At 39.9% G+C, this 13,607-nt stretch overlaps 1 protein-coding gene across 6 annotated transcripts in view; it reads left to right on the top strand.

Annotated features, from left to right (window-relative positions):
- Positions 1 to 729: 729 nt before the first annotated feature.
- caskin1 (CASK interacting protein 1) overlaps positions 730 to 13,607 on the top strand; it is a 97,211-nt gene continuing 84,333 nt past the window's right edge. For all 6 annotated transcript variants that reach the window (XM_058050168.1, XM_058050167.1, XM_058050164.1 and 3 more), the window contains exon 1: positions 730 to 1,344. In XM_058050168.1, the coding sequence (XP_057906151.1) occupies positions 1,251 to 1,344 (94 nt within the window). In that variant the 5' untranslated portion in view covers positions 730 to 1,250. The remainder of the gene's footprint in view (positions 1,345 to 13,607) is intronic.

Here is a 13,607-nt window from a genome sequence, read left to right as displayed (position 1 = left end):
GTGTTAGGCAACCTATTTTAAAGACTCCATAATTAATATAATTAGTGTGTTAATTAGTGCATTAATTCAATTAGTTACCAGGTAAATTATTATGTTCCTGTTTTTGAAAAATCATCAAAAAAATAAAATAATGAAAATAAATGTAAAATAATTAGAATTTATCTCAGAGGTGGCGTATTTCACAAGATTAAAGTCGAGCTTGTGACTTGCAATTCTCTACTAAAACGGTAGGGGGCAGTGATTTGTCTTAGCGTGAGCGACCACAACTGTTGTTGACTAGCTATTTAGTTTCCTGTGGAGTAGTAGTGAACAATGGTGGCTGAAGCTACAACCAGGTTGTTGCTGTAGATGTTTTTATTTCACATATAAATAAATTTCACTGTCGGTATCTGTCATGGCGTTTGAAATAATAATTAGCTTAACCGTCACAGGAAAACAATAATGACTCCCAATACTGCACAGGTTAAAAAAAACAAACAATTATAGCGGCCTCCAATAGCTGCTTTCCTTTCTGATGAGTGGGTAAGGCAGACTGGGATAGGCTCCAGCACTCATGTGACCCTGTTACTAACATGTAGAGAGAGTGTGTTATCTCAGTAGTGTATGGGTGTTGCATGGAGAGCAGAGGAGCCATAGAAACTGACGGGGAGGTGAGGTAGGCGGGGAAGCCTTGTTGCAGTATGAGCTGGCCCAGCTGTACGCGAAACACACACACACACACACACACACACCCTCTCTCTCTCACTACTCCTGCCCCCACGCGGGGAAAATCATTACCGACTCCAGATCGAAAAGGATGGCTGCTGCAGCCTTGGATCCTGTTTACCACGCAGAGCACGACAGCACCGCTTGACACGGACCGAAACGCACATTCCGTCCACTTTGGCAGCTCCGATACCGTGCAATAGATGACGTTTCATGCTCGGGCAATCCTGTTTCGGAACGTCAGGGAGAACGCGCCTCCTCCTCCTCCTCTATTAGGGCGCGAAGGAGCGGCCCACTAGCCCCCCTCAGTCTCGGCCGCATCTCGCGGTGCTGCACCGAGCAAGGAGCGGGGTGGGAGCAGCATCCCTCCCTTCCCAGTGCCTCTCCCCCCGTCTTGTCTCATACCATCAGACAACGACAGCTGCAGGGGGCTCGTCTAGCCGGGGACCAAGAAGCAGGGGGAGGAGGACTCTCCGCCTGGGGAGGCCGGGCTGAAAGCCCTCAGTCGGAGGATGTTGCGGGAGTAGAGCGGCTCAGAGCGGAAGATGGGGAAGGACCAGGAGCTGCTGCAGGCGGTGAAGACCGAGGACCTGCTCACCGTGCAGAAGCTGCTGCAAAGGCCTCGGCCAGGGAAAGCGAGTAAGTCATTATAGCCATACCCACCATGCATCTGGTGAGAGTATTGCATTATGCATCACATAGTATTACTGCTGGTATGCAGCACAATACGCTAGGGGGCTGCATGCATCCTCGTGGTGTGCATGGAGACTATCAGGAGTGAGAATGCAATGCAGCAGAAAGGGGGTGGGTGGGAAGGGGGGGGGGGCATGTGATTTGTTTGACCCTGTCTCACGAATGAGATTCTAGCCTGGGTCTGTTGTGTAATTACAAGGCAGTCATTTTCTGCTTCCTGGATGGCTCTGCTTATTATTTACATCAGGCGCTTGAGCACTTTAGCATCCGACAATATTCCACTTGTACATCCCACTCTAATGTGTGGGCAAAGCAGAGTGGAGCCAGTGAGTAGATATACTGGATATTATATTGGTGGGTACGCATCCTAGGAATTGATCGCCAATGTTATTGTTTTCCACTAACTGGTAATCTAATTCATTACTATTTCAAAATGAATGTGCATTTGAATATGACAATAGAAAATTGCTCCTTCCCTGCTCTCGATGTGCTGAAACGTACAAGTTGCAAACGTTGACCTCCGAAACAGAAAGTTTGTGACTCATGATGCTAGTTTTACATTACGGTATGTTGAAAAAAGACACTAACAGTGTACGTTTTTTAAAAAGCTCATAATCTATAGCAATAAATACACTAAAAATACAAAAATTTAAATGCCACTCTTCCCATGATATGCACATTAAAAGGAAGTAACTGTTTGGAAATAATGATGATTACCTTTAATGTTGGATTTGCAATGTTTTTTTGCTCTCCTGCCATGTGCTTCTTGTCATGTGATGGTTGCTGTGGTTACAGGTATTAAAAAAAAAGTTACATTTGGTAGTGAGAGGACAGAGACTCTACCGAACGGATGTTGTTTTTATGAAATATACATAAAATACAAATAAAGTACAGTATATATGATAATGCAACACATTTAAACCTAGGTCACAGCCCCACTTAGAATCAGTTTTGTCTGTGTGATTTTTGGCAGCCCCTGAATCAATGCGTTTTTTAAAATCTATATTACATATCTGAGTTTTTTTTTTTTTTTTTACAAAATGTTGTATATTTAAACTTTTTTTCTTGAATAATCTTTGTATATGTTATTTTCATAACATTAGGAAGTGCCACATATGAAAAAAACAAAATGTGAGTGTGCGTAGAGTTAGTTTGACACGACAAAGAAGCTCGTGGCCTAGTCTGCGGCCAGTCTACGGCTCAAAAATCAGCACCTCCACCCGTTTTTTTGCGCGTAGACCGTTCGTAGGAGCCCGTACAACCGGTTGTGACCTCGGCTTTAATTAAAGTTTACTTGTCATTTATGCAAAAAATTATATTAGGTCTATTGTGAGGGGTTGAATGTCTATAACTTCATACATTATACAAAACCTGATGAAGGGTGTCCAAAGTGTGGCCCGGGGGCCTGTGGTTGACTTTTCATTGTCTGGCAGCACATTCTAGAAATATAATTGAAGAGAAAACTAAAAAAAAAAAATCAGCAGTCATTTTACGAGAAAAAAGTCAAAATATTAAGAGGAAAAATGAGAAAAAGTCCCAATGTTTACTTTGTTGTTATATATCACCATTTTGATGGTTATATCTATGATCATTATTTATTATGGTTGCAAAAGAATCACCATCGTGTCACTATATGGTTAAACTACCTTAAACTTTTGTATGTGCAAAAAAGAAAAATAAATCATACTTGGAATACAGGAAGTGAACAAATGATTTAAGAAGCTTTGCTTCTTCCTACTCCTTTTGGACATGTGGAACTGTGAATTGATTTATGTGATGTATTCCATTGTAACCTGATGGCTGTTCAAATAAAATTGAACCATTACTATCGACAAAATAACATCAATTTAGCTAAAAAAGTCTTAATAATATGAAAAAAAAACAAAACAACTTATAAATTGTAATAATAATGTTACAAAAATAAAGTTTAAATATGATAGGAATAAAGCCATAGTTATGAGAAGAAAAGCCAGTTGAAATAGTAGAAATGGGGGAAAAAAACATAAAATTTTACAAAACAGAGTAAAAATATTAAGAGAAAAATAAGTAATTTTCTAGCAAGAAAAAAACTTTTATGAGAATAAACTGGTAATATGATGAGGAAAAATAATGTCATTTTAGTACTATAGAGTGGAAATATTAAAGGAAAAAATCTTAATATTATGAGAAACAAGTAAAACAAAATCAAGTTGCCATTTTTGGAAAATTTGGTTAGGTAAAATTTGGTAATGGTTTTATTTCATTTGAACAGATTACAATTGAGTGCATCACATAATCAGTTCACAGTTCCACATGTCCAAAAGGAGTAGGAAGAAGCAAAGCTTATTAAATCCTACTCCTCCATCTGGTACTTTTACAATCAGTAACTGTTACATTTGTTCACTTCCTGCTTTCCTAATATAGTTTTTATTTATTTATTTTTAATTTTTTAATTTTATTTCTGTCACGTACTGAAGTACGAGAGGTTATGACGATTATATAATATATTATATAATAATAATATATATATATATATTATACCAATATTTGGAAAATTAAAACAAATGGGGGAATAGGAACAAAAAAGTATGTTTATAATAATAAAAGTGCTTTTTCCACCTACATCACAAAGCTGAGATGCTGTTATAGCATATATGGACACCCTTGATATGCAAAGGACTGGTTGAGTGACAGCAACCTGATGATGGCTCTGATGATGACGGTGTGTGTGTGTGTATGTTTGTAAATGAGAGTGCAGCCAGTATGTCTGGCAGCAGTACACTGCCTTGGCCAGGCCCTCTGCACACACACACACACACACACACACACACACACACACATATGCAACAAACCTAATGCTTTACAGTATTCCTCACATACATACACACCTCTTTGCGCACACGCTGCGACCACACATCCATTCATTACCGCCACAAGTCCCCCTCCCCAACACACACACGTTGCTCTCCTTCCTTCACAAACAACAGCTCAACACACGAACCCAGCTGTCCTGTGAGCTTGGTGTTTAATGCTTGGTGACAAACAGGTCTGTTTAACGTCACGCTGGCGTTAAAACTTTCCTGCGTGTTTGTGGCAGATTCTCACCTCCACTTTGTCAATATTACCTTGTTGTTTTTGTTTATTTTATCTTAAAGATCTTTGCCCTTAAATATTCATTCATTCATTCATTTTCTACCGCTTTTCCTCACGAGGGTTGCGGGGGGTGCTGGAGCCTGTCTTCGAACTGTCTTCGGGTGAGAGGCGGGGTACACCCTGGACTGGTTGCCAGCCAATCACAGGGCACATATAGACAAACAACCATTCACACTCACATCCATACTTATGGACAATTTGGTGTCGCCAATTAACCTAGCATGTTTTTGGAATGTGGGAGGAAACCGGAGTACCCGGAGAAAACCCACGCATGAAATTTCATGCCATAGGTATGAATGTGAGTGTGAATGGTTGTTTGTCTATATGTGCCCTGTGATTGGCTGGCGACCAGTCCAGGGTGTACGCCGCCTCTCGCCCGAAGACAGCTGGGATAGGCTCCATCACCCCCCGCGACCCTCGTGAGGAAAAGCGGTATAAAATGAATGAATATAAGCGTGTGACATGATACTGTATATATATATACATATATATATATATATATATATATATATATATATATATATATATATATATATATATATATTTATATATATGTTTATATATATGTGTGTGTGTTTCCAGAACATGGATGGTCTGTTTTGATGTTTGTGTGTGAAGCTCAGTGGAGATCAGTTGTTGTGTTCATCACATGAGAGAAAGTATGATGATCCAACCTCTGCTCCTTCTTCTTTGTCTTCTTCGAAGTGCGAAGCTGTAGCGAAACGCTGACGCTAATGCGCACGGAACCCTCCAGATAGCACGGCTCTCCCCCTTTTTTTTTTTTTTACCCCACCCTCGCCCGTTTTTGTGTGTTGATATGCGAGGCTGGCAGAGGAGAGGAGAAGAAGATTGCATCCACACCACTGCACATTCACAAAGGAGCAGGCAGGCAGAGTGCAAGGATTCACATGCTGTCAGCCAGAGTCAGTGCAGTGTTAACTGTGCTGCTCGCTGCTGCTAAACGCCTCAGGGAGAGAAATATGACAGAAAGGCAGCTTTGTGGCTGCCATCTATGTCCACATTTTGTCTCTTTGTGGTGGTGGCAATAAAGCATTACAGCTAAAGCTAAACCAAATAATCCAGGGAGGGGATGATGTGTGTGCTTCTTATCAGCAAGATGATCACCTACTGCAAGATAGCAGATAGTGACGGACAAATACAGGAAGTACTCATTCCGCATATGAGTTCTGGTCCCTATGAATTACGATGCAAGTCAGTTCATACTGTATCTAATTTCTGACTAAATTAACACCTCAGTCACTGGGGGAGAGGCTTATTGGGAGAGCGCTACACTGCTTAGTTATCACTTTCAGCTTCATGGGAGCAGATGCTTTCACATATTCAAAGATATTATCTTTATCATTGACGATCAGGCAGCCAGTGTTGGTCGATTCCCCCATTAGAGCAATTTACAATGTCTAATTTCACTGAATTATTGCTTTTTTGTGTCAGTATATTGCACTGCAGTACATTGTAGTTAGCAAGCAATAATGTGAGTCTTTCATTAGGTAATTTTTGCAGCCCCAGCCCCTGAAGCCCCAGACCATTACACTACCACCACCACCATATTTTACTGTTGGTATGAGATTCTTTTTCTGCAATGCAGATGTAAACACCCTCCAAAAAGTTTGACGTTTGTCATGTCAAAAATTGAATATATCGTCAAAATTGAGAAAATTTTGGTCTTGGAACTCTGCCATGCAGGCCATTTTTGTCCAGTGTCTTTCTTATGCTGGAGTCATGAACACTGACCTTAACTCTGAGGCGAGTGAGGCTTGCAGTTCTTTGGATGTTGTTGTGGGGTCTTTTATGACTTCTTGGATGTTATGGATAATGACTCTCACTGTGGTTTGCTGGAGTCCCAAAGCTTTAGAAATGGCTTTATAACCTTTTCCAGACTGATAGGCCTCAATCTCAGTTATGTTTTAACAGGGGGTGGGCAATCACTTTTTCCCACACAGGGCATTTTTTTCTCAATTTTTTTTCACACGACTGTACAGTATGCACAGTATATTTACAGTCATAAAGCATGACTTGCCAACATGAATGAGTTTTTTGTGCTGTGTACACTTAATGTATTTTGGATCTGCTTGCATGCTTTGTTGCTCTCCAGGCCATAATTAATAATAAGTGACTGGTTTTATTGAGTGCCTTGCTAGACACCCAAAGCACTGATATCCCGTTATTCATTCACTCACACTGTCCTGGGGTAGAGCGATGGAAACGTGGCTTCCAAACATTCATTCACATTCATACAGTGTAGTAGTGTCCAAGGACACAGCAGCAGCGACTGGGAAGGATGAAACTGGGTTTTCACTGTGAACCCTCCGGTCTCGGACGACCTGCTCTACTTCCAGAACCACTGCTTCATTTTGCTGTTTTGTGTGTCTGAGACCTGGTTTATCCCGCTATGTTAAGGCGTCAGCTTACACTGCATCCTTGGTGTACAGCCGGGGTCTCAAACTCAATTTACCTGGGGGCCACTGGAGCTAGGGTCTGGGCGAGGCTGGGCCGCATCAGGTTTTCCAAAAAAAAACCCCAAAAAACGCATTTATTAAAAACAGAAAAATGAATAAACTTTGCTTTGGTTCCGATTTTCTACAAGAAAAGCTCTGATAAAACATTCCACTGTTCTTAAATATCTTACTTTTTATTTTTCTACACCAAATAAGATGAAAAATAAATAAACAAATCAAGAATAAAGAAAATCAATCAATCAGTAATAAATAAATAAATATAATAATAATAAAACGGCGAATAATAAAAACTTAAGAAACCACATATATATATATATATATATATATATATATATATATATATATATATATATATATTTTCAGATTAAAATTAACAAAGCATTATTAGAGCCCTGTAGACATGACAAAACACGACTATAGTCACATTTATACTCTTTTTATTTACAACATATTGCGCAACTGCAGGGTCTTGTGACACATGCTAACTCGCAAACTAGAGAGCTAGCGACCGAAACAGTAGCCTCCAAGTTATTTCCTTTAAACTTAAAAAGCCAAAAACTTACCACTTCCACACGGCTAGGGAGGATAACTATTAACAGTTATTTAACCTTTAACATGAACATTAATCAAACGTAATAATTTTTTCTTGGCACATGATACCATACAGCATCCATATCAAACTTGCGCGGGCCGCACTAACATTAAATTTTCATATCAAGGCGGGGGCCTCAAACTAGTGTCCTGCCGGCCACATTCGGCCCGCGGGCCGTGTGTTTGAGACCCCATGGTGTACAGGCTGTACCTCATTCTTGAGTGAGTTGAGTGTTTACCGAACAAAATGAAGTTTTTAATTAATTTATGGGAGCATGTTTGTAACCATGCTTTGACTGACTAATCGCTGTGTCCAGATGTTGCTTGGTGTGTTGAATTTTCCCATCATCAATGCAACATCTTGGTACCCTTATGACATTGTATAGCTGTAAATACGTGCTGTAATCTAAGCTTGTCCAATGAATGTCTTTTAATTTCATCAGGCTGTGTGTAAAAAAACAACAAACAAAAATGCCCATGCTTTATGGAAAACCAGAGTGCATCATGTACGGAGAATTATAATATTGAAAAGATGTGGGCCTGCCTATCTGAGCTCCCTGCCTTTTCCTCCAAAACATCATCAGTCACTCCTGCTGCTGCACTGCCTCCATGATTGAATTACAGAGCTGATATAGGGAGAAGGGGGGAAGAAGTGGATGGAAAAAAAGAAATGGCAAGTGAGACATACGTTGAATGTGAAATACATGTTTTTTGTTTTTTCTGGGAATGTTGGGGGTTTGGTGATGAAAAGCTGAAATAGAGAATGGAGAGGGAAGAAGCTGATGTAACAGATGGATAGCTCAGCAGCATCATTGCCACCTTTTTGTACGTTTGATTGCATGACTGCCGTGCACACCTGTGCAAGCTTCACACCTAATGCATTGCACCAAAAATATCACAGTTTAATGGTTCACTAGCATTAGTGTTTTTTCCTGCAGAAAACACATCTCATTCACCATAAGCCGGTCATGATTTATAAATACAATACATGACAACCCAGGTACCACTGTTAAGAAAATTAAACAGATTTTAAAAGGGGACTTATTATGCTTTTTCCACTTATCTGACCTATAAAAGTAATTAGAATATTGTATTCTTGTGTTAAACGTTGCCAAAGTTTCAGATAATGAGGTTTGCGCATTTGGAAGTGAGCCCTGAAAGAAGTTTGGGATGGCTCTACACCAGGGGTCTCAAACTCAATTTACTTGGGGGCCACTGGAGCTTGGGTCTGGGTAAGGCTGGGCCGTGTCAGATTTAAAAAAAAAAAAAAAAAAACGCATTTATTAAAAACAAAAAAATTAAAAAAACTTCGCTTTGGTTCAAATTTTCTACAAGAAAAGCTCTGATAAAGCATTCCACTGTTCTCAAATATCTTACTTTTTATTTTTCTACGCAAAATAAGATGAAAAATAAATAAACTAATCAAGAATAAAGAAAATCTATCAAGGCAGGGGCCTCAAACTAGTGTCCTGCGGGCCACATTTGGGCCCCTTGAGACTCTTATATCCCCTAAATTAAGTACTTGTTAGCAGTAGTCAGGAAATACTTTGGGAATGTGACCTATCTTAGCGGAATGGGCATGCCCGGGGGCGGGCCGTTGGTGGAATAAATTAAAACAGACTGTTTAGGCAGGAAGCACAAAACAAAGTAAATACAGTGTAAATACACATGTTCTGGAACATCTAGAATGTTTTCTGTGCGGGTTATTGTGTGTAGCTGCTCTATAGGAGTCAACAACTCAATACAAAGGGTTGAAAAATAAGCATAATAGGTCCCCTTTAAACTGCTAAAAACAGGTACATAACTACTGTCTAGTTGCACAGCATTAAAGCACACACACAGTGACTTCCTGTTCAGTGCAAAGTAAGCTTCAAAACAAAATAATAAATTCCAGTGTATTACAGGGCATTACATTTTATATGTACTGCTACAAAAGCGAACAAATATGTGACGACTGTGATTGGCTGGCGACCAGTCCAGGGCGTACCCCGCCTCTCGCCCGAAGACTGCTGGGATAGGCTCCAGCACCCCCGCAACCCTTGTGAGGAAAAAGCGGTAGAAAATGAATGAATGAATGAAAATATGTGACGACTGTGATTGGCTGGCGACCAGTCCAGGGTGTACCCCGCCTCTCGCCCGAAGACAGCTGGGATAGGCTCCAGCACGCCCGCGACCCTTGTGAGGATAAGTGGTAAAAAATGAATGAATGAAATATGTGATGAGTTTTTGTCCATTTTTATTCTGATGTGTTTTATTTCATTCTATTGTGGTTGTGTTGTTTTCTATTCTATCCCAGCCATTGTGCAGCTTTCCAGTATATGACAGAAATGGGCAAGGCATTAAGTGGCTCTGTCTGGATATAGAGACCACCCACAAAGACAGAACAGGAACAGGGTTTGACTTCTTTTGCTCAATCAGCACCGATTAGGTGGCATTAACCACCGACTGTGCCGGCTTATGTTCACATGTACTCGGATATTATACACAACACACACGCATACACTGATCTCCTTTCATGGGACTGCCACAGAACTTTTTTTTTTTTTTTGGAATTCATGTTACCGCTTTGGAACTGTGGTACTCAAGCGACTTGTCACTCACACACGCACACACACATAGAGAGACAAGGCTTAAAATGCCAAGAAAATCCTCTGTAGACTTGGCAAATGGATCACAGATGGATGAGAGGTGTAAAAATGGAAACAACAGGCAGATGAGCCATATCCTTTTTGACTTTTTATGTAACTCTCACAGTGCGTAGGTGTGTTCGTTTGCCTGTGTCCTCTTACTGTGTAGGAATATTCCGAGCTGATTATGTATTCATAGATGTGTATCATCCCTGCTTCAAATTAATGTTGGAGCAACTAATGGAGGCGTAAAATGTTACTTTTTTCAATTGTAGCTTCTAAACTGAAACTAACGCAGTTGGGACAAGAAGATACTGTCTCCTTTCCATGAGAACCTTTCAGAAATGTTCCGAAATGTATTATGACTTAATGACATCATGAAGCAATTGAGGCAATATTGAGTGCAATATTTCACTGCAACCAGCAGAGGCGCTGTTGATTTCATAGTCCTTTCATTCCACCGCTTATCCTCACGTGGGTCGCGGGAGGTAATAGAACCTATCCCAGCTGTCTTCGGGCAAGAGGCGGGGTACACCCTGGACTGGTCGCCAGCCAATCACAGGGCACATATAGACAAACAACCATTCACACTCACATTCATACCTATGGACAATTTGGAGTCGCCAATTAACCTAGCATGTTTTTGGAATGTGGGAGGAAACCGGAGTACCCGGAGAAAACCCACACATGCACGGGGAGAACATGCAAACTCCACACAGAGATGCCCGAAGGTGGAATCACGAGCTGTGTGGGCTGCGTGCTAACCACTCGACCACCGTGCAGCCCTATGTATGTCTTATTTTCTCTCATTATATTAACTATATTGGGTAATATGAGTGTAAAGGTGACTATAGGGGTGTTAGTTCATCTTGAGTGGGCTCTAATAATGTTAACACATTCATACCTATGGACAATTTAGAATCACCAATTAACCAATCGCCTTTAGGCTGGTAGCTGTTTCATTTAGGCCATCAACGCATAAGTAATAAACCTTAGTCAACCGAGGGTGGGATTGAACTCAGGTCTCCTAGCTAACGCGCTAACCACTCGACCGCCGTAGTTTGTTGGTCTATATAAGAACCACCTGATATCAGCTACTGGAAATTGTGCCTTGTGTGCCACCCCCCCCCCCCACACTTTAAGTTATCAGTAAAAAAAACAATCACAGTAATCCCTCATTTATCATGATTAAATTGGTTCCAGACCCGATAGTGATAAGTGAATTCATGCAAAGTAGGATTCCTATTGAGTAGCACCCCATAGTCACTTTCATACCCGTTATAATAAGCAATAATTAAGACATGAACATGACTCATGCTTGTGTACAGGAGTGTGGACAGGAAGTGACGTCGGTGGTTCAGAATTGAGTTTTATCTTAGCTTGGATTACCGCCCGCAACAGTGTTTTTGTTAGGGATTTTATTAGGGATTATTGTTCCTGTTGTGAGATAATTCAAACCTGCAACAAAAGCCTATTGTTCCGGGTATCAAGTCTGGTGATAGTGTGTCTCACTGAACATTACAGTAACATTACTGACACCTAGTGACCAGTGTACAATACTTCGTCTTATACTACGTCTTATACTTCTTATACTACTACGTCTTATAAATATCTGTCTTTTGTTTGTTCATTTAGCCTTTTTTATGCTTGAAAATACTTTTCTGGGAATGCAAATGCCGAATTGTGACTAATAAAGAAAGCGACCTAAACAGTAGCCTTCAAGTTATTTCCTTTAAACTTATATAGCCAAAAACTTACCACTTCCACACGGATAGGGAGGATAACTATTAACAGTTATTTAACCTTTAACATGAACATTAATCAAACGTAATAATTTTTTCTGGGTACATGATACCATACAGCATCCATATCAAACTTGCGCGGGCCGCACTAACATTAAACTTTCATATCAAGGCGGGGGCCTCAAACTAGTGTCCTGCGGGCCACACTTGGCCCGCGGGCCGCGTGTTTGAGACCCCTGTTTTAAGGGAATGTTTCTTGGGATAGGTTCCAGCACCCCCCGCAACCCTCGTGAGGATAAGCGGTAGAAAATGAATGAATGAATGTTTCTTCTCTTTCGTACTTGAGTCATGTGATCGCATACGCTGCCATGTGCAATTATTGCTGCTTAACAGTTTCAGTACTTTCCCGACCCAGACCTACTGTATGTGTTACTTCAATGCTGCCATTTACTTTTTAGTTGAGTAGCTCCTTCAAAGCATTTGTGTGCATCCTCACATGAAGCACTGGGCAGAGATCAGAAAGGACTGGCCCTCAGGATAAAAGTCAAATCTGGCCTAGTGTGAGTGTGTCCTCATACATCTGCGATGCACTGCTGGGACAGATGTCGGACTTCAGCCTGCCAAGCATCACATTTGTCCAGATCCAAATTTATCATGTTAGTGTCAACAAAAGCTAGGTTTTTAAATTGGCTTTAATTTCAAAACACACCAACGCACTTCCTCTGTGTTGAAAGGGCCCCATCCGGCTTATTTCAGGGATTTTTTAATCCCAGTGGGACACTATTGTAAGTTTATTTTAATAAAATACTCAAACTGTGTAAAGCAGGGGTCTCAAACTCAATTTACCTGGGGGCCACTGGAGCTAGGGTCTGGGTGAGGCTGGGCCGCATCAGGTTAAAAAAATAAAATAAATATATATATATATATATATATATATATATATATATATATATATATATATATATATAAGAAAAACATACATAAAAATATAATACAAATATTAATAAATATTAATTATATTAATTATTATTCTGCTATACCCTCCACTTTTTCAGTGCTTTGGTTCTTTGCAAAAGCTCTGATAAAACATTAAATTATAATAAATTATTATAAATTCATTTTTATTTATTATTTTATTAAATTTTTTTATTAAATTATTAAAGAAATGTTTACTGTTAATTTTTTGACACAAAATAAGATGGAAAAATAAATAAGCAAATCAAAAAACAAATGAAACAAGTGAAACAAATTAACAAATTAATTTTTATTTATTATCAGTGAAATTGTTATCTGAAACCTCATGCCTAATGGAAAAACTGTTTTTGATTTTTTCATGATTGAACTCGTACTGGTACATGTTTGTATATTTCTGAGGTGTCACTGTTTGAGTTGCTGTGTGATGAGTTTAATTTTCAATAATCTTCATGTTTATAAAGAGTCAAAAAGGGTTGACTGGTCCTCACTGACTTGTGCGTGCTGCATTATGCCAATTCATGACATTCATGGACACGTGCGGCTTATATAAAATCATTTTTTTTCTTCCAAATTTAGTGGGTGTGTTTTATACCTCAGAATTTACAGTACTCTGTTGTGATTCGTTAGGGATTGAGGGTGGACTTCTGTGTCCCCTGCACTTTGAT

The sequence above is a fragment of the Doryrhamphus excisus genome, chromosome 15 (genome assembly GCF_030265055.1).
Source record: "Doryrhamphus excisus isolate RoL2022-K1 chromosome 15, RoL_Dexc_1.0, whole genome shotgun sequence".
Lineage (NCBI taxonomy): Eukaryota > Metazoa > Chordata > Actinopteri > Syngnathiformes > Syngnathidae > Doryrhamphus > Doryrhamphus excisus.
This window is presented reverse-complemented; position numbering and strand designations above follow the sequence as displayed.